Source organism: Colias eurytheme, chromosome 7 (genome assembly GCF_061535395.1).
Source record: "Colias eurytheme isolate Ceu_HAF_F1 chromosome 7, ilColEury1 Martin Lab GWU primary, whole genome shotgun sequence".
In the NCBI taxonomy this organism is placed as follows: domain Eukaryota; kingdom Metazoa; phylum Arthropoda; class Insecta; order Lepidoptera; family Pieridae; genus Colias; species Colias eurytheme.
In genome coordinates, this window is record NC_142986.1 from 9085878 (window position 1) to 9108739 (window position 22862).

Here is a 22862-nt window from a genome sequence, read left to right on the forward strand (position 1 = left end):
GTATTCTAAATGTTTCTTACTCCAAAATATATTCCACCTATTTGTATATATTTCAAGTATATGAAATATGAATAGTAATAATAACTTTTATTTTCAGAAACCCTGCTCAAAATAGCACATAAGTATAAAAAAAATTACCGTCAAAATAACGCATTAGCATTAAAAGTTACAAAATAATTATAAGACTGAATTCTCAAATACCATATTAATTATGTATTCTTTATAATAAATATAATGTATATATCCAAAAACTTTTTCTCAATGTTTCTTAGAATTAGTATTAAGACCACATAAAACTATATTTTCAAATCCAATGGACGTTTTGCCGAGATTTTATTAATATATTTATTAATAGAGAATCCAACAACTCGTTTCGCAATTTTATTCATATTATGGAGAATGCAGCTAAATACACAATGAGCGACAAAACACGTCAGTAATTCGACCTTAATTCAAATGAATAAGGTTGAATTTACTTTGGCTTAGGTTGTTAAAATTTATCGTTTTTTGTACATTTGTGAATGCACCTTAAAATGATGTCAATGTGAATGATAGTTTGGTCCTTTTGAGTATAATTTGGCATTCACATTTGAGTACAGTTTTTAAGTTCGTTTTTGTATGGCATTGTGTATTTAGTTATTTTTATTGAACAAAGAAGATTTTATGACAGAATGTTCAAATGAATCAATAAAATATTCTCAAAGTAGACATTTTAAAATATTTTTGATAACGGATACTACGTTTTCAACTGGTATTTGAGAACTGAGTTTACATTTTTAGCTTTCTTATCATTTTACTTGCTGCTTTTACCGACACTGCTTGCGAGACTGCGACTGGATCCCATACCGCGACCTTTAATAATAAAAAAAGTTACAAAACAATAAGAAAAAGCATTACATTTTCCTGAATAGAAAAATTAATAATTTAACAACTATTTCTGCTCTCATAATATAAATTACGAACTAGAAACTTTTAAATAACTATAACTCTAAATAGCTTTTAACCCATTTTTCTTTAGTATTTAGTCGTTTTCTTTACATTTTATTTTAAGTAGTAAAATTGTAAAATAAATATTATTTTACATAATATAATATGTAATTACCTCTTCCAGCAAGCGGTAGACTGGGAAAGTCTGATTCCGACAATTCAGGCGCCGCTGAGAATACCTTCGAAACTGAAAATACAAATTTTAAAAGATTATTTCACATTTAGAAATTGAAACTGCATTTTTGCATAAACATTTAAACATGTTTAAACAACGACTAAGTTACATTACACAAAATGGCATCCATTTGACTAAAATACATTCTACTAATATTACAAATGCGAAAGTTTATGAGGATGGATGTATGTGTGTGTATGTTTGTTACTCTTTCACGCAAATACTACAGAATCGATTACAATGAAATTTAGCACACATATAGAGAGTAACTTGGATTAACATATAGGAAAGGTTTTATCCCAAAAATCCCACGGGAACAGGAACTATGCGGGTTTTTCTTTGAAAACACGGGCGAAGCCGCGGGCCGAAAGCTAGTATGTCAAAAGCCAGAAAATATTGTACAGATTAACTTCAAAGCTATACAGATATAGTCAACAAAAAAACTTGGCGCGCGAAACTCTTAAATACATTAAATAAATATAAAAAAATTACAACACTCACAGTTCGTTTTCGGCATACGTAAGGGCACGTGTACACGCTTGTTTTTGCTCGCTGAAAAACAAATACAAAATTTATTACTTACTTACTTGTTACATACATATTATTACATATACAAGCCCTTTGCCTCGGATTCTGTGTTTTTTTTTAACGTAAAAATATTTTAACGTATTAAGTTTAACACTGAATCACAATAAAACTGTTTATTGAGTAAATGCGTTTAAAAGTTTTCTAGAATTATAACATAAAATAATAGTTTGTTTGAGTTTGATTCTACTAAGGGCTGATTTTTCAATCGTTGGTTAAAACTTATTCATCGAATAACGTATTAAACTACCATTTTAAAAATGTATTCTAATTTCTGTATTTGACAGTTTAGAGGTGACATTTTAAAATGTTCGTGTAATTGGACTGTCTTTATTGGACGGATAAATTTAAACCAAGGTTTGAAAAATCGGCCCTAACTGTAATAAATAATTATTGATATAATATATGATACTTACTTTCAGCGGAAGAGTTAAGTGAAGAAGCCGTATCATACATAACAGAAGATGTGTCGCTGACCAAAGATATATTGCTGGCTTGGTCCTGAAACACATGTGTTTTATATTTATAAAATCTCTTATTATACTTGATACTACTGTTTTTGATTTTGATAACATTTAAAAACATAAGCAGCTGCTTGATTCAGTTTTATTTATTTTTTGTATGAAAAATTTATGATGTTACATATATAATTTGTAAAATTGTAAAACTGTTATGATTAAAAAGAGCAACTATGGAGTTTCTTGCCGATTCTTCTCCGTAGATACTGCTTTCCGAATCGGTGGTAAATGTTAAAAATATGCACCTAATGACGCTTCAAAAGTGCTTCTAGAAGAAGTTTAATTGAATAAATAAATGTTTGGGTTTGATTTTTTTAAGAATCGTAGGAACCGTAAGGAACAAAATTTCAAAAAGGCCTTGTTCGTACAAGAGGCGGCCTTATTGCTAAAGATCAATCTCTACCAGGCAATCTGTTAGGAGAGGAAATGTATGAAATTCATGGGATAATACAAAAAAATAATTACCGACAGGTCAGCAACAGTCGCTCCCATTTTGCCTTTCTTCTGTTCTTGATACATTAATATGCTCTGTGAATAATACAATATTATATTGATTATCGGAAACGGTTAGTAATTTGTAATATCTAACTTATATATATACTTATATATAACAAACTAGCTTTCCACCCGCGGCTTCGCCCGCGTTTTCAAAGAAAATCTCGCATAGATCCCGTTCCCGTGGGATTTACGGGATAAAATCTATCCTATGTGTTAATTCAAGTTCCCCTCTATATGTGTGCTAAATTTCATTGTAATCCGTTCAGTAGTATTTGCGTGAAAGAGTAACAAACATACATACATACATCAATCCTCACAAACTTTCGCATTTGTAATATTAGTAGGACTAATGTATGTATTATTTGGTAAGTTTCAAATCCCATACACACTTGTGTAACCCTGTACAGCTATCGTAATAATAATGTTTTATTAAGCGTCTTTTGTTCCCCGCGGTTTCACCCGCATTGCTCCGCTCCTGTTGGTCTTAGCGTGATGATACATAGCCTATAACCTTCCTCGATAAATGGGCTATCTAACACCGAAAGAATTTTTCAAATCGGACCAGTAGTTTCTGAGATTAGCGCGTTCAAACAAACAAACAAACAAACTCTTCAGATTTATAATATTAGTATAGATTATTTTTTGAAAAATAAGGTCATACAGAAGTTTCACTTCTTACGTGTGTACACTACTACACGCACACATTTTTTTTTATTATTCATGTGTATACTCACATCCATATCATAATCATAGGGCAGATGCTTCCCAGGTTTCATATCCACACCGACTACTGGACAGCAGCTGTCCATAATAGTGAACGCCCATCGTTTGACCCGGGATGTAGTACATTCAACCGTTTTGTCTTCTGTGTTGTGGTGCTGAAATTATTACATTAAGTAGAAATAAGAAAGGGTTGAATGGTTTTTAATGTGGAAACAAAAAAAACCGTGAAGATGTTTATCTCCCTACTGCCATCCGTGTTTCCTGATAATTTGGATCTATTCACGGCCAAAGTATGAATAGGCTTTACTTTACTGATCAGGCATACTAACCTGAAAGACCGCATCTTCGCTAACCATCAGGTGAGATGGCGGTCAAATGCCTGAGCAGCGTGTTAAAAAAAAAAAACAGCGAGTAATAATCGTGATTTTAGCTTTGAGTTTGACAAATTAAGGGCGGCCGTACACGGACTGCTTCAAGCAGTTGAGACCGACGGCTTGAAGCCGCGATCGCGCGGTGAACTATAGACATTCATTCACTGCTGTACACGGACTGCTTCAAGCAGTTGAGACCGACGGCTTGAAGCCGCGACCACGCGGTGAACTGTAGACATTCACTCACTGCCGTACACGGACTGCTCGAGCAGTCGCGACCGCTTCAAGTCGTCAACTGCGCGGTTTGTAGCGACAGCTCGAGCAGTCACGACGGACCACTCGAGCAGTTCGTGTACGTCGCTAAGCCGTTAACTGCTCGAGCTGCCCGTGTACGGCTGCTCTAAGAAATGAATTAAAGACTGGTTTGCACTGTATTGGTATTGAGGAATGATTCAGTTGCGCAAATACGTATAACAATTTAAAAATAGTTAGGCGGTTTCGATTCCATTTCTTCACTTTACCACGATTCAAAGTTTAAACTTTTTTTTTTTTTTTTTTTTATTTATTATTATATCTGCGATCAGTCGCTAGACTATAAGCGGATATGTTGAAGGCGCGTATGGCAGGAAGGATGCTGCTCCCATTGGAGTCCACCCTTTATTTTATCGGGCTTGGTAGCCGGCAGTGTTGACTAGTCAAAAATGTCTCGTCGCTTTTTGAGACGACGCACGTTTTCAGGTTCAAGCAGTTTTGTAGCAAGAGGGTTTGGATGTTTTCCCAATCGCACTTTGTATGAAAGATGTTGCGTACATATTTCCTCTTTGATGGTTGGTATGTTCAAGAAAGTGTGGACCTCTTCTGTTCTGATGTACCAGGGAGCACCTGATAATTGCTTGAGAATATAGTTTTGAACTCGTTGCATTATCATTATATTAGAGTTACAGCTTGCACCCCAAAGTTGCAGTCCGTATGTCCATATTGGTTTAAGGACTGTTTTATAAATGAGGAGTTTGTTGTTCATGGACAGTTTTGAGTTTCGACCTAGAAGCCAGTGGAGTCCTCTGTATTTTAAATTTATTTCGTCCCTTTTTTTTTTAATGTGTTCTTTCCAGGTAAGTCGACGATCTAGATGCATGCCCAAGTACTTGACAGTATCACAGTGGGGAAGTTCAGTACCGTTTAGTTTTACGGGAGCACAGTTATCTTTGCGAAGAGTAAAGGTCACGTGTACTGATTTAGTGACACTGGCAGTAATTTTCCATTTTTTCATCCAGGATTCTATTTCATTCAGTGCCTTTTGTAGATTTTGGGATGCTTGCATCGGACATTTGTGTGATGCAAGTAACGCTGTGTCGTCTGCAAACGTCGCAACTACTACATCTGAGTTTCTTGGAATATCGGATGTGTATAGGGTGTACAAAACTGGTCCGAGTACTGATCCCTGTGGTACTCCAGCAAGGATATTGTAGAAGCCTGATGTACATTCGTTTTCTGTGACTTGAAATATTCTATTGGATATATAAGATGCCAAAACTCCATAGAAGGTATGTGGTAATAAATTTTTGATTTTGTACAATAGGCCTTTATGCCAAACTTTGTCAAAAGCCTGCTGTATGTCAAGAAATGCAGATGAACAATATTCTTTCTTTTCAAAGGACTTTCTTATGCTTCTACAAACTCTGTGGACCTGTTCCAATGTGGCGTGTTCACTACGAAATCCAAATTGATGGTCAGGGATAATTGATTTTTGTTTAAGGATGTCATTAAGTCTATGGAGCAGAGATTTCTCGAATAATTTAGATGTAGTTGGCAGAAGACTGATCGGTCGGTATGAGCTTAATTCATGAGCAGGCTTTCCAGGTTTAAGTATCATTATGACCTGCGAGACTTTCCATAAATCAGGAAAGTGCCCTAATCGCAGTATAGCATTAAATAATGAGGTAAGAAATACTATTCCCTTTCGTGGTAATTCCTTCAGGACCTTTCCATCAATGAGGTCAAACCCTGGTGCTTTGTTACTGTCCATGATTGTAATGTTCCTACGGATTTCTTTAGGAGTTACTAGTTTTAGAGGAAGATCGAGTTGGTAGTCCTGCATGAGAACTGAATCAATATATGTTTCATCTTCATCATATTCTGTTCGGTTTGACTGGAAAACTTGACTAAGATGGTTTGCGAAAGCTGTAGCTTTGTCTTGCGGGGATTTAGCCCAGTTCCCGCCTTGAGTTCGAATTGGTGGTTTGTGATGAAGTGGCCGGTCAAAGTTTTTGCATGCCTTCCAAAGTGAGTAATTTGTAGCTTTGGTGTTTGTTAGATTTTCCAGATAAGCTTGCATCGATGCATCATTGGCTTCGGATAAAAGAGCTTTCAGATCCTTGGCGGCTTTATTCAGTTTCCTTTTATCGTTTGGGTGTCTACTTGTATGCCATACTCGCCTCAGTCTCCTTTTTTCCAATATTTTTGTTTTTATGGATTCTGAGATAAGCTTGTCCTGAGGTAGGCGGTTCGGTAAGTTGGGAGTACATGTCCAGCAGCATTCCTGTATTGTTGTGGTAAAAATTCTTGTAGCTTCATCTATATCTGTCTCAGTCTTCAGGGGTATTTTCAGATCAAGCCTATCGTTAACCAGTTTGTGGAACCTTTTCCAATTAGTGCGTGTATTATAAAGTTTTATACTTTTTGAAACTTTAATAGCATTTATGCCAATGGTTAGTATAACTGGGACATGATCCGAGTCAACGTCCAGGCATGTTTGTATGTGATGGAATAGGCTTGATAAACCCTTCATTATAAAAAAGTCAATAACATCAGGCAATCTTTTCGAATCACTTGGCCAGTTGGTAGGATCTGGTGTAGAGATGGTTCCTAACATATTTTTGTCAATACTCTTCTTGAGTTCTCTCCCCCTAGTGTTAGTGAGTCTTGAAGCCCAATGAACATTTTTTGCATTCCAGTCCCCGCCGGCAATAAATCGAGTACCAAGTGTGTTAAAAAATTCATTGTACTGTTCATCTGTTATTTTGTGCTTAGGAGGACTGTAAACAGCAGACACATTAAAATTTCCAATTTTATCCTCAATCGAGATGGTGGCTGCTTGCAAGTGGGCTGTTCTGTATTTAGGTTGGGCATGATGTTTGATGTTGGACTTGACTATAACAGCAGCACCGGCGTGAGCAGTACCATCTGGGTGGTTAGTTGCATATACATCATAGTTACTTATTCTAAAAGTGCTATTATTATTGAAATGTGTTTCAGCCACAAGAAGTATGTCAATTTGGTGTGAGTGCAATAGAAGTTCAACTTCATGTTTTTTTGGAGACAGACCGTCTGGGTTCCAAGTTGCTATTTTGAGTGACGTCATTTTGATATTTTGGACACGAGGGTAGTAATCAGGTTGATTAGTGTGCTCATTTGTTGAAGTATAAGATCAAATTTTTCAGCTTGTCTGAGTAGCATGTCTTCAATGGTTTTGTTTGTTGGTGGAATTATAGGATCATTGTTTTTATTACCTCGTAGTACATCAGAATATCTCATGTTTTTGTTGCTATTAGTATTTTGTGTGAAATTATCTTTAGTATTTAGCAGTGGGTTTTGAGTGTTAGAGTTTTGTATTGTTTTATTTGTTTCTCTATTTATAAGATGTGAGCGGTTCTTTTCTTTTCTTTCTAGAATTTCTCTGTACACTTCACAACCCTTATAATTTGCTGGATGTGCACCAAGACACAGAGCACATTTTGCTGGAGTAGTACGATCAGTCTTTGGGCAATCTGCCGTTCTATGAGATTGTGCACATTTAACACAGCGATAGGGCCTCATACAATAATTCTTGGAGTGACCATATTGCTGGCATCTTTGACATTGGACAATAGTGTTTCGTTTCCGGGGATCTTCTATAGTGACTGCTTGGTGATAGATGAATTTGATATTTTTTACAGCTGTATTGTTCGAATTCTGTTTTAGGTTAGCAAAGAATGTTGAAGTTGGTTTCTTGTCTGGCCCGTATTTGGCATTAATTATTTCTCCAATAACTATATTTCCAGTTTCCTCGATGGCTTCTTTAATAATTGTGATGGGTGTAGTATAGTGAAGGTTTTTGATGACGATTCTACAGGGGCGTTCATCTTTGCTATTAAATGTGTGTCCAATTAAACCTTTTTCTCTGACAATAGATACTGTTTTCTTATAAGAATCTATAGTTTGGCAATTAATGCGTAATTGGTTTTGGTTGACGATTTTGTAAGTAAAGTCTTCTTTGCTAATGATGTTTTCTAATAGTTCAGTAAGCTTATTGACATCTTTGATACCATATAATATTATTGGAGGTGGTTTTGTTACTTTCTTGATGGGTTCACTATTTTTGCTCAAATCATCTTCCCTTTGGTCAACGGGAAGACCACAGTACTGGTTGTGAATTGATATTCTTTCTGGAGATGGAGAGGATGTTTTTTTCCGCTTGGCATTTCTTAGGGAAGGGACTCGTTGCCAAGTAGGAGGAATAGTGTCTTGGGTTAAATCGGAACTGGACTGAGTTTGGATGTTTTCAATTTCAGATGTTGATATGCTTCTAGGTTTTGACATGAATAAGCTTGGGTGAAACGCTTGTTGTACAAATTTTTTATTGCTTTGTTTACAAGCAGTGGTTTTATTAGGTGATTTCTCATTATTCCTTGGCATTAGCTGAGTTTCAGTTTCATTTGAAATACAAGTTGGGGAGTTTTCATTATAATTACTCATTTTTTTCAATGATCAAACTAGTAGCATGTTTATATTCATTAATCATTATTTACTTATTTATAGTATTATGCTATTCAATATTTTTTTTTTTTTTTTATTATTTATTATTTTTATAAGTTAATGATATTTATATTCTATTATTATTTATTTAGGTAGTAGCAACACAGGTAATATTGTCTATGGATTGTCATGACATGTCAATGTCATGTCATCTTCACTTGACAATAGAAATGTAAGGTTTAGTTGAGGGTAGTCTGTAGTTTGCAAAAAGTTTTAAGTGTCACTATTGAGTTTTAGCACTAGTTTTTTTTACGAAAAACACAACACTTTCACTGGATAACAATCACACATGAACTTCAGGTTATCTTTTCCACTTTTTTCACTTTTTAACGACATAAACTAGAATATTTCCCGTAGTAACGATTTTATCTTCACGAGAGTATGTTTTCGTGGTTATGACAGTTGACAGCCAGTAAATAACTGAACAAAGTTTAAACTAATATTTTATTTGTTATACAACCTATCGTTGTGTGTCACAAAAATGTGAATTTCTTTTTAGTTTTTACCCGACTACGGCAAAGCAAAAGGAGGGTTATGATTTTTTACACTTATTGAAAGATAATGAAATATGATAGGAACAGAAAAACCCACAAATAATAATTAAAACCTACCTCACAGCCAATCCCTGGTGTATATTTAAACATATCTTTCTTAAGTTGCACCAGGGCTAGAGATTCCTTCGGGAACCCTTCATCAGGTCGAGATTTAATAGCATTGATGAGTGTAAAGAAAAGCGTGTCCAATTTATACACTCGGAATAGAGAGTCGTCTTCCTCTGCGAAATAATTATATTTATTATGAAATAATTTAGTGTAGATCATTAATGTAAATGTAATTTTTCTTATAAATTTATAAAGAATAGAAAAAATTTGATCACGAGGCGGGACTCGAACCCGCATCCTTTCGCGCCATTCCGGGGCGGATGCCAGACCAACTCAGCCACTCGTGACCCGCCAGAGCAATCGAATTTATTCTATTCTTTCAGTTTTATGTGTCTGAAGGGACACACCGCGCGCCATCTATTGAGATGATTAACAACCATTTCAACCAATATGAAGCACTTTTCAATAGTCAATTTCAGTAATTTTTCTTACTGCGATATTATAAGTGAAGTCCCATGTCCCAAAGTGGGGTAAGGGGCAGATGCATTATACATACATCTGTTTCACTGATCGATTTTCTTTAGAGACAAGTAGGTGATCAGCCTTCTGTGTCCTGCCAAACCAAGACACTTTTTTTCTTTGTCTCCACCGGGATTCGAACCCAGGACCCCTAGGTTCTACGCTCACGCGTCAACCACTGTACCAAGGAGGCAGTCGTACTGCGAGATTACCCAAGTTAAATGTATTACTATTTACTCAGTAGGTTAAAGACATTCAGCGATCTGGTAACTAGATAAAACGTACTTTTTATAAATATTAATTTATGAACAAAATATATGCCTATGATCACTTGCCTATCAAAAAGTGATTATAACTAAGTATTTATAATTTAATTTACAATCTACAGGGTGTAGTGTGTAACGTATCATGTATGTTTTGTATGTGTGCGTCATACTATATAGTCCTAAGGTTCTGCAGTTGTGCACTTGTAATAACAGTTCAATACTTTATTATACACCATACAGTCTAGTAAAGAGTTTCATTACCACCAAGCCATTGCATGGCGACCCTGCCAGTGCTGCCTCGCGGCAGTACTGAGCTATGGATCATTTTTGAAAAATAATATTTTAAAAGTTAAGATTTAAACAAATAATTTTTATGCGTATTCGCAAATCGCAATGTACCGGATAGAAAATTTATCAATATAATAAAAAAATCGACGAACGTGAATATGGAAATTAAGAACAGAATTTATTTGACGAAGAAAGTTTTTTTAAAACAAAAAAAAAACTATGGAGATTTGGAATATCATCTATTTATGAAAAAATGTGAAATAAAATTGGAGATATGGAAGGATGCAGCTGGAGCCGGGAGATCAGCCAGTGTGAATAGCAGACATTTTCCCAAATTGACCAGAATCCCGAATGTCCCGAAATTCAAGAGTGACGACGGAATACAAGTTTAATTTCGTGAAAAAAAAAAAAGCTAGAAGTGAAATTTAAAGTTCAAGCAGTGTATTTTACATTAATGTAAGGTAACGAATTATTTTAGTTAAAAGATTTTTTTTTTTTTTGTCAAAACCCATTATTGTGTTATATTAATTACTATACATAAATATATATAGCTATGTATAATCAAAGTACTTAGTAACAGATAATTCTATTAGTTCATTGTTTGTTTTATAAAGCGCTACCAAATAGGGAAATGGTATGCAGCGTCTGTAATTTCGTCTCATATTTCGTGTTACCATGTAGGTAACTAGGTAGTCACAATGCATCGTTCTGTGCATTTTATAAAATGTTCGTAATGAAATACGATCTTGTCAATTCAATTGAGTGTGAAACTTTAATTTTTTTTTTTAATTAACATTTTGGATTCGGAGGGTCACACTAATTTCACAAATAATGATTGTAATGAAACTTATATATTTTCAATATTTAAAACATGATTTAAAGAGACTAAAGTAAAAGTCCTTATTAAAGTTCTTATTTGATTAAATGAATTACCATGATAAATATCTAATGATATTTGTGAATAATAGACGAAGAGAAAAAGTAAATATTTGTCGTTGTATGAGTACAAAAAAAAAATTACTCATATTGTTTTTTTTTTATTAGGATATAGATGGAATCTTAGCTTGATCACCTAAGTTTTTCTTTTATATTCCTATCAAAAATTTAATAATGTGACATTTAATTACTTGAAGAAATAAGAATTAATATTGTATGAAAAATAAAAATAAATTAATATTTAAGCCTGAGAGCTACAATTGAAAAGTGAAATGATATGATTTATTGTTAGAAACAAGGTACACCAGGATACAAGACAGGCACGAATCCTTGTAATTCTGATCATGATTAGGTCGAGCTACCACTCGTGAAGATAACTTGGACACAATATGGTACCTATGAATAAAGGTATAAAATATATGATAATATAATGATGTGTTAAAAGAACTGCCTGAATTAATGTTAATGTTATAAATAAATAAATATATTTCTTGATATTGTACATATGAGAAAGTACATAAAGAATAAAATATATGAAGAAAATTGAATACAGATAATGAATATTATGTCGTTTCTAAGTATGATGTGTAAACTGTAAGCACATAAATAAACGTATTCTATGAGGATATATTGTAAGATTTATTGAAAGATAATTATTATTTTACTCGGATATGACTATTAATTAATTACGGACTGTGACATTTTTAAATACGGATATGACGATAAAATATTTTCTAATATTGTATAATTTTTCCATTATTTTCGTACATGAGAAGTTAATTAAAATTATTTTCTTTAATCTATAAGTATTAGTTACTATGTAGTGTGTAAGCCAATGTGTAATCGTGTAGAATGTTCTTTTTTGGAGTTTTAAAAATAAGTACTTAGTAATAGATTGAAATTCATGCTATTGTTTTAATGTTAATTTTGATTTTATTTACTCGTTTATATGATAAGTAGTAAGATATGTAACCAAAAACGTAGAAAAAATATTTTGCATTATATTCAGCTAAAAAAAATATTAATTACTATTTTTTTTATTATTTTCTATGAGGGGAGATGTAGTGTGTAACGTATCATGTATGTTTTGTATGTGTGCGTCATACTATATAGTCCGTTTAAGAGCAGTTATATAGCAGTTGAATCACAGTTGTGAATACATTATTATACACCCTACAGTCTAAGAAAGTGTTTCATTAATACCAACAACATTGCAAGGGTGTCCCATAAGTAGTGTACTATGATCAATGGAACTTAGATTACGTTAAAAATTACTTTAACAGCAAGTAACGATTTTTTTTTATGTATTTTATAAATAAGCATGGAAGAGATCACTCTTTAGTGATAAGGCCGCCCTCTGTGCTAGTTTAGCTATAAGTTTTAGTTTTAAGTAATTTGTATAACTAGCATAGTAAAGTGTTATAAATAAATCTATCTCTTATCTTATATATAAAATTCTCGTGTCACAATGTTAGTCTGCATACTCCTCCGAAACGGGTGGACCGATTCTCATGAAATTTTCTGTGCATATCGGGTAAGTCTGAGAATCGGCCAACATCTATAAATAAATAAATAAATATAAATAATAAATAAATAAATATTATAGGACATTATTACACAAATCGACCTAGTCCCACAGTAAGCTCAATTAAGGCTTGTGTTGTGGGTACTAGGCGACGATAAATATATTATTATAAATACATATATAGATAATAACACCCAGACCCAAGAACAAATAATTGAGTTCATCACACAAATATTTGCCCTGACCGGGGATCGAACCCGGGACCGTCGGCTCAGTAGGCAGTTACTTTACCACTGGGCCAACCGCGTCGTCAAACATTTATATATTCATCTATTTTTCATATGTACCACGGGCGAAGCCGGGGCGGACCGCTAGTCTATATATAAAACTCAAAGGTGACTGATATAGTGATCTATCAACGCACAGCCCCAACCACTGGACGTATCGTGCTGAAATTTGGCATGCAGGTAGATGTTAGTACGCAGGCATCCGCTATGAAAGGATTTCCCGAAATTCTTGCGGGAACGGGGAAAAACGGGGATGCACGTACAAAGTCGTGGGCGGAAGCTAGTTATAAATAAACTCACCAGCGCGTCTACACATTTGCACAATAAAATCCTGTACGGGTGCAACTTTATCCGGCATTGTGAATATCGGAGGCAAAGTATTAGTATTCCTTTTGTTTTGTTTCAAGTAATCTATAGTTGTTGCTAATATATGCATGTAGTTACTACGAGGTATTGTCTCGTCTGGTAGCGGGATGCAGAATTCTTGACTGCCCAATTTAGCTTCATATGCATAGCCCATTGGTATTGAGCCTGAAATGGAGTATAAATTAATTATTGATAATTTTTCAGATTTTAACTAATGTTAAATAGGAGACAGATGTTGAACATAAACGAAAAGAGTAGATAAAATTTGATTTCTAGGCTGTCTTATGTTTATTATGAGGGGGTACTCTGAGCAAAAAGTTTATTTTTATATATTTTTAATAAATAAATAAATAATTTTAGCTCAGTAGTAAGTGCTACATTCGTGCTTAGTATAAGAATTTGTGCCCTGTAGGTTTCAAGACAGACAGTAGTAAATAATCCATACTAATATTATAAATGCGAAAGTAACTCTGTCTGTCTGTCTGTTACTCAATCACGCCTAAACTGGGCGGACCTCTAGTTAGTAATATTTTTAAGAAAAACTGACGTAACAAGGGTTACGTCAGTTTTTCAACACACATCTTAGTTCTACTAATCTACAAAATTATCAAAACTATCCCTACTTAATATTATAAATGCGAAAGTAACTCTGTCTGTCTGTCTGTTACACTTTCTCGCTTAAACCGATTTTGATGAAATTTTGCACAGACAATCTTTAGACCCTGAGAAAGAACATACAACCTTTTATTGCGAAATATGTACCACGGGCGAAGCCGGGGCGGACCGCTAGTTGTTAATAATTGTTACCTGGATTAATCATTTCATGGTATATATTCATGATCCCATCTTGTAAATTGAAGCGCAGTATTGTGCACTCGCCGATCAAATATTCGGACCCCACTTTGCAGAACGCATTCACATCCATTAGGAATATATCTATACTGGGTGCACCTGAAATCATTAATAAATCTTGTTAAAAAATAAAAATGTATTGGGGATGTGAAATTATTTCTATGTTAGAAAAGTGGGAAAAATAGGCTTATCGCTATGTATCCCACTTTTGTAACAAAATAATTTCAGATTATTTTACTAATTTATTTATTTGACACTATAGTTATTAATAAGCATATCATTTATCATATTCATTACAAATCTCACAAAAAGTACATAAATATCCATTATTTTTAAATTTATGTTGTTCCCGTTGGCTGTTCCTATTACTCTATCTCCGCTATAGACACACCCGTTGAAGGTTATTACCTCAATTTTAATCACGATACAAAGACTACTTACGTCCACTAATAGTGTTAATAGCGACAAAGTTCTTTATATTCCTCCGCTAAGCTTCCTCCGCCTCCCATTGTTCCCGTTCCTATTGCTCTATCTCTGCTATAGACACACCCGTTGAAGGTTATTACCTTAATTTTAATCACAATACAAATACTTACGTCCACTAATAGTGTTGATAGCGACAAAGTTCTTTATATCCTTCCGCTCAGCTTCCTCGGCCTCCCGTTGTACCCGTTCCTATTGCTCTATCTCTGCTATAGACACACCCGTTGAAGGTTATTACCTTAATTTTAATCACAATACAAATACTTACGTCCACTAATAGTGTTGATAGCGACAAAGTTCTTTATATCCTTCCGCTCAGCTTCCTCCGCCTCCTTTTGTTCCCGTTCCTGCTGTTCAATCTCCGCGAAAGACACACCCGTTGACGTGAACTTCTTAGTTGGCAGGTTGTGCTTCTCCTTTTCGCGTTTCGCCATTGTTTCGAATTTCGTGCGGATAGATGGCGGTGCGTCCTTTAAAGAAGTTATATTATAAACCAGCTGCTCCGCGCGGTTTCACCCGGCTCCACCCCTGTTGGTCGTAGCGTGATGATATATAGCCTATAACCTTCCTCGATAAATGGGCTATCTAACACCGAAAGAATTTTTCAAATCGGACCAGTAGTTCCCGAGATTAGCGCGTTCAAACAAACAAACTCTTCAGCTTTATAATATTAGTATAGACTAGCCAGGATAAAGACATAATAAATTATAGCCTACTAGCTTTCCGCCCGCGGCTTCGCCCGCGTTTTCAAAGAAAAACCCGTTCCCGTAGGATTTCCGGGATAAAACCTATCCTATGTCCTTTCTCGGGTATCAAAATATCTCTATACCAAATTTCATGCAAATTGGTTCAGTAGTTAAGGCGTGATTGAGTAACAGACAGACAGACAGAGTTACTTTCGCATTTATAATATTAGTATGGATATCATCGTGTATCTATACTTATATTATAAAGCTGAAGAGTTTGTTTGTTTGTTTGAACACGCTTATCTCAGGAACTACTGGTCCGATTTGAAAAATTCTTTTGATGTCAGATAGTTCATTTATTGAGGAAGGCTATATGCTATAATATCATCACGCTAAGAACAACAGGGGTGGAGCAATGCGGGTTAAACCGCGGGACACAGCTAGTAGTGTAGATTTCTGTTCGGGAAAGAACTTTTGACATCTGTTAAGTACTTTTTGAGTTAAATTGTTCCTTACAAACAATCAAAACATATTTCCCCTTTATAATATAACTAGCTTTCCGCTCGCGGCTTCGCCCGCGCAGTCAAAGAAAAACCCGCATAGTTCCCGTTCCCGTGGGATTTCCGGGATTGCGTTATTTTCCTGGGATAAAAAGTATCTCTCAAGTTGGATCGAACTGCACATGGTGTGTTATATATATTAAATGTATCTGCCTATCTGTCCTGCTTTCATTTTTCACATAAAAATTCAAAAGCATAGTGTGTTAAAATAACAACAGTTTTCTGATAAACACACAAACATGGTCATAAAATTAAACATAAAACTTAGAACATTATCTTCCTTTCAATTTCATAAATATATTTATAATAAAGTAAAAGTATTAAATAAAAAATAATAAAAACATTTCTCTATTGCACTTATTATTTTTTATTTAATGCTTCAACCAGTTGCATAATATTGTTCAGCTTAAAATAACTTAGTCTAAACAAACCATATTGTGTAAGTAACATAAGATTTGTTTACATCACTCAAATGATAAGCAAGCAATGTTCAGTGTATATTTTAATGTTCATCACTACATAGTATAAAACAAAGTCGCTATCTCTGTCCCTATGTCCCTTTGTATGCTTAAATCTTTAAAACTACGCAACGGATTTTGGTGCAGTTTTTTTTAATAGATAGAGTGATTCAAGAGGAAGGTTTTAGTATATGATTTATTAGGTTTTAGATAAAGCGGGCGAAGCCGCGGGCGGTAAGCTAGTTTGATATACAGAGTAATTTGAGTATGTGCTTAATAAAATTCATTGGCAGTTCTCAAAATTATCTATAGAAGATAGCAAATGCAAAATGTAACATAATATTTTAAACTTCTTTGTAATATAAATCTATTAAAATGTAGCTGAAAGAAGTTTTAATAAAAAAAAAAACTTATTTTGCCAAAAACATATATGTAGTTTACATAATTATGTACACTCTCTCTTAGAGCAGAGCTTATCTGTATCATAAGAGCCAGCGTTCCTCGTTATGAAATAAAATGTATTTGCCAGAAAAACAAAACCTTCTTTATCTGTAATCTTATTTATAAAATTCCCCTGTCACAATATTAGTTACCATACTCCTCCAAAACGGCTGGACCGATTCTCATGAAATTTTGAGTGCTTATCGGGTAGGTCTGAGAATCGGCCAACATCTATTTTTTTTTTATTGGTAATAGGGAAGCGCTTGACCACAATCTCGCCTGATGTTAAGCTGAGATGTGGTCTAAGATGAAACGCGCTTCCCTAGAAGGTACCTGTTCACTCTACGCTTGAAGACCCCCCCTACCCTACCCCTTCTTACCCCTAGGCCAGGTGATGAAGAGTAAGGCAGAACAATGTTTGCCGGTTCAGCTAGTTATAATATATATTATAAACTAATAAAATTGACTTTTAAAAACAGAATTAATGAATAGTTACTAAGTTACTTTTTACCATTAGCTAATAAGAGCTTATTTTATCACTACATATTATAATACAAAGTCGCTTTCCAGTCTGTTTGTCAGTATGCTTAAACTTATCTTTAAACTTGCATAACAGATTTTGATGAAGTTTTTTTATTGATAAAGTGGTTTTCAGGAAATTTTACTATAAATTGTATTGTGAAGTTTTAGACAAAGCGGTTAATACTGTGGGCAGAAATCTACTAGCTTATAAGGAGCATGAAATATCTGATTAACCATATGAAATCAACGCAATATTTTTATTGTTTGATTGTAACAAAAAAAAATGTTGTGTGGTTTTATGAAACCACGGTAAAAGTGAAACTGTTTGAACAGTTCCGAACACTGCTTTGTGTAGCGCATGTCGCGTGACGGCCGGCTGCCGAGTAGGTATACCTACTCGGCATCCGCAATACACGCGACATGCGCTACACAGACCAAAAAGTTTGAGACAATGTAATAAAAGTTTCACTTTAAAAATTGCATCAAAGCGGAATGGTAATGGACCGCGACTGTAATGCATTTTATAAATGTTCAGGAAACGCTGCGCTGTTCTAAAACTAATATATATGAGCTACTCACTCTCCACAGTGGACCGGCAGCTTCAGCCACCTCAGCCATATTCTCGTAATGGATTCCCTTCATCCTCTGCTCGTCTTTGAAGTTCACCATGTAGAAATAAAAAGCATTCCTCGGCGGCTTTTTCGGCATTGTGTGCAAGATTATTTCAGATAATTTGAAGTATGTTTTAGTAACTGCTTTTAGCCGCACAATCTAAAAGTATATGCGTACTCTAGTCATAAAATGTTATCAAAGTAATACTGCTTAGTGCAGAATATGTAATAATTGTTAGTATTTAATAACAACTCGATAACTTACCTAGGTAGGTACCAAAAACTTACAAAATTAGTTTTTTTTTCGATTCAAATCTGAAAAGCGTGGTCAAATGTCATTCAATGTGTCAACTGTCAATTGTCAAGTAACGATTTTCTTGAGTGTAGTGAAAATCGGTAAAAAATGCACCGGACACCGGTTCATTTTATTAAAATCGAGGGACAAACTTCATTTCTCTCAATACTCGATTGTTTTATTTAGTTTCTTGTCTTCTTTTAATTAAAATTTAAAGTTCGACTATGGATTGTAATTTGCAGTGGGCAATGGATATAGGTATATTAAGAAGAGCTGGAACGTCAACACATTTACACATTGCACATGTTAGGCCGGGAGATACTGACACAAAATTTCGGGCCATTTGTAACAGGATGGCGGTCTAGAGGGGTCTTAGTACGCAATGACAAAAAGAAAAATGATGGTCAGATCGCTGGTACCGGCGGACTAGTCGCGTGGGCGTTAGTCACACTCGTCGGATAAATAGCGAAAGTCCAACGATTTGTAACACAAAAATTTTAGAATTTACCGATAGCCCTTAAAAAAGATGTAGGCAGTAGTGTCATGCCATACAGTTACGATGTGACTTACAGTCCGCCATACCGACGTGAATGCGTTGATTTAAAAAAAACAATTCAACCATTTGTACCGGGCTCACTTTTGCACAGGTAACCATCGTCGTGCAGCCATTTACTAAAATCGCCATGCCATACTTTTCGGACGATTCCAAATGGTCGCCATACCGCGGAAAAGTAGCGGAAAGCGCGGAAAGCGAAGATTTGTAAATCGTTTGACTTTCGCTATTTATCCGACGAGTTCGACTAACGCCCACGCGACTAGTCCGCCGGTACCAGCGTTCTGAGTTCTGACCATCATTTTTCTTTTAGTCATTGCGTAATAAGACCTCTGTAGAACCGCCATTCTGTTACAAATGACCCGAAATTTTGTGTCAGTATCTCCCGGCCTATGTATATGTCATTTTTTGCAATTGTTTATAAATACAGGGTGATGTAATTGGTGTAGTACGAATATCTAAAAATCTATGAAGAATTTTGTGATACAGTAAATGGAAGAATTATAGACTATTTTACAGTATTTAATAAAATCATTTAATTTTTTGTTCATTTTCATTAGAAATGTCAATTTTTCTCACCAAGGTGGAAATTTGGATGATAAGGATCTTGTTAGAGAAATATAAATTTTGACTAAAATCGGCATTTTTTTTTCAAAAATCAAATAACTAATTAATAATCAGAGTTATCACATTATTAAAAAAAATAAGCCAAACTATATACAATTTTTACTTACTTGATGCAATCCTCAAAGATCATGGACATAGTGTATTGCGCCTTCCATCATACCATCCAGAACTCAACCCAATAGAGTTACTATGGGGCATAATTAAAGGGAAAGTAGCATCACAAAATGTGAACTTTAACTTGAAAACTGTGTAAGAATTATTTAGAAAGAAAGCAAATGCTATTAGTCTGGATATGTTTAGTGACGTTTGGAGAAAGACGCGAGAACATGAGGAAAAATATATTCAATTAGAACCAAAAGTAGATAATTACACTGACTCATTTATAATATCATTAAGAAATTCCGACAACGAAACATCGAGTTCTTCGAGCGATGAAAGTTACAGTGAAGTAGAAGATTACGATTATGATTAAATAGATTCTTCTTCTTCTCTATAGATACTGCTTTCTGAATTGGTGGTAAATGTTAAAACTGTTAAACTGTTATGACGATTCAAAAGTGCTTCTATAAGAAGTCTAATTGTATAAATGTTTGAGTTTGAGTTTAAAACCAATAGTGTGAAAATTATACAATAAACATGTAACACATATTTGTTAGCGCGTATTGGTAGGTATTACGTACTTATTACAAATATAATATTTCTTAGATATCTTTACTCGACCAAAGTCAGGAATTTAATTATTATTTGATAATTGAATGATTATTAATACTTTTATCCAATTGATTATTATTAGAATAAATAATTAACTTCAACAATTGATTTACTTTTAAATTATAATTTTACAGGTAAATTATGAGAGCTTTCATAAGTAATTATATTTGCATATACATATCTACAACGCACCCATTTTACAATTCAAGTCTAAAATGAAACTAGAGTCGCATTTATTTTTGAACATACTGTAAGTGAAATTGCATAAGTGTGAGTACTGTGAACATGCCAGCTTTCCCTAATTGACCGATACTCCATTGTACTCCACTCTTAAAGTACATATTAAATAACGGTGGCATCACAGCGTCTTTCCAAACTATACAAGGCCAGTACGCAACGGTATGAAACTAATCACGTATAGTTTGGAAATAACTTTTTTACAAAGTTCTTCCAATCTATACAACAGCAGTACGCAAGTACTCACGTATACTTTGTAGTGAAGTAAGTAAGAATCGCGCTCCAAAATATACAGCGCCAGGACGCATGCGGACTAATCGTGTATGTTTCGGAGTAAGCGCGGCGTCTTTCCATTGCTCGCGCTTATATGATTGTATTGCTGTTTTGAAATCTATTATTAAAATGCATGTGTATTGTGTATGTAATGTTGCGTACTGATCGTATATTTTTTGTATCGAGGATGCTTGTGTCTTCGTTCCCGAATATACTGCACGACTTACAATTGACAATAGTGCTAAAATGTAAGAATCTAATAAGTCCAGAAGAAGACGGTTGCGAGGCGACGGAGCCCCGCGAAGCGGGGCTCCTATTTTTGTGTAGTTAAATAAAACACGAACATAACCTAACCCATAACCCTTATATCTGTTACCTATTTATTTTTCCAAGCTCATCTAATAATATTTTTATTCCATATTTTACTGAATCAATCAAGAAGAATAAAAGTAGTTAGATATAGCTGTACAAGTCTTTGATTGCCTACGCCTATTTATATACTATTTCGGTCAAGCGTAAGTGGTGTAGTAGCTATATTTAGTTATGTACATATTTTGCGTACTGATCGTGTATAGTTTGGAACGAAGAAGCAAGCATCCGCGTTACAAAGTATACACGATCAGTACGCAAAATTCGTGTATATTTTGTAATAACAAACTTAAAAACAGCATTACAAAGTATACACGAGCAGTTTCTTATGGTTGCGTTCTGGCTATGTATACTTTGTAAATACGCGGCATCACAGTAGAAAGGGGGTGAATTAAAAAAAAAAATATTGGCAAACTTGGAAAGAACTTAACTTTTCAGTTTACCTATTATACGAAACACTCAAAAGCAATTACTATAAACATTCAATTTAAAAAAACATTTAAAAAAATCAGACTTATCACACTCCTGCTATCCCAAAACTAATTTCAAGATCGCGAGAGTAAAATTTCAAGGTCTCTTCTTTCTAAGTCGTGACTAATTATGACCAATGACGAGCATTATAATGCTAGGCGTCGCATCGCAACGGGCCGTCTCTAATGGACGCGCTGTTTGCTCCTGCGTCCACCTGTACGGGGCGCGGCGGATCGCTTATGCGGATTTTATCTAACAGACGCTCGCCGCTCACATCCGCCTGCCTGCGTCCACTAGACGGGTCGGGGCGGGCCGGACCGCAGCGCACCGCCGGCAGAAATCCGCCTGCGAAGCGATATCCGCCAATGCGTTGCGGCTCGCCCCGACCCGATCCGTCGCTAATGGACGATGTTTCATACAAAACATAGGCCGGCGTATTTTTGCGTTGCGATGCGGCCCGGCCCGATCCGCCTAGTGGACGCCTAGCATAAACCGGAAATCGGAATTTAAAATCGGTGCCCATCACTAAGTGTCATCATTTTTTGATCGAAGTAGACGTGTGTCGCGTATTTATACATTTTATTAAAATTTAATAAATTATAGCTTTTTCATTTAAAATTGCATTTTAAATTGATATCTCAGAGATTTGAAGTTTAGTGATAAGTGTCGCGTATAGATAAAAGCACATATATAAATCGGTAAGTTATGAACATTATCGTCAATTTTTTATGGAGTTGTTTATTCGTAAAACAAGTATTTACGATTTTATTGTAAAGTAATTTTGGTAAATGTAATATTTTTTTTAAGTGAGGAGGAAGGATTACAAAATGATTTACCATATGACATGCCATGCAAGGGGAAGATTTAAACTAAATTACGAGTATCCGGAGTTATTTTACTATCTATCCAATGCAATCTAACACCGCGTAATATAATAGCCGGTTTATACCATATAAATATTTAAATTTCTTTTATACGGTCCTTTATCTAGAATACGATTATTCATTTGATGTGGGTGGTTGCAATTTCTAACTTTTTAAATAATAATTTATTCAAATAAATAACTACTTAATTAGAAAATATACCATAAAGAAATTGATTGGGATAGGAACAAAAAAATATTTTAAAAATATTAACTTAATTATATTATATGAAAAAGAAGATACAAATAAAGGAAATCAAATCATATCTCTCTAAAGTATTGGTTTTACTTGAATCCTTTTGTCTAAATGGCTATAATATTATAGTAAACTAGCTGCTCCGCGCGGTTTCA

The 22862-nt window shown here is 34.6% G+C and overlaps 2 protein-coding genes across 4 annotated transcripts in view; one reads left to right on the forward strand and one right to left on the reverse strand.

The window, feature by feature from the left end:
- Positions 1 to 375: 375 nt before the first annotated feature.
- Positions 376 to 18402, reverse strand: mael (germ-plasm component protein maelstrom). Its single transcript, XM_090103615.1, has 12 exons — positions 18319 to 18402; positions 18022 to 18213; positions 15044 to 15245; positions 14248 to 14391; positions 13375 to 13605; positions 9263 to 9426; positions 3498 to 3641; positions 2731 to 2793; positions 2164 to 2248; positions 1664 to 1714; positions 1103 to 1174; positions 376 to 852 (listed from the first exon to the last, which is right to left on the reverse strand). The coding sequence occupies exons 2-12, from the start codon at positions 18148 to 18150 to the stop codon at positions 794 to 796; spliced, it is 1344 nt and encodes a 447-aa protein (XP_089959741.1). The 5' UTR covers positions 18151 to 18213; positions 18319 to 18402; the 3' UTR covers positions 376 to 793.
- A 3707-nt stretch (positions 18403 to 22109) lies between these two features.
- The window catches only part of FucT6 (alpha-(1,6)-fucosyltransferase 8), a 33212-nt gene continuing 32459 nt past the window's right edge, over positions 22110 to 22862 (forward strand). For all 3 annotated transcript variants that reach the window (XM_090103605.1, XM_090103606.1, XM_090103607.1), the window contains exon 1: positions 22110 to 22287. The gene's annotated coding sequence lies outside the window, so the exon portion shown is untranslated. The remainder of the gene's footprint in view (positions 22288 to 22862) is intronic.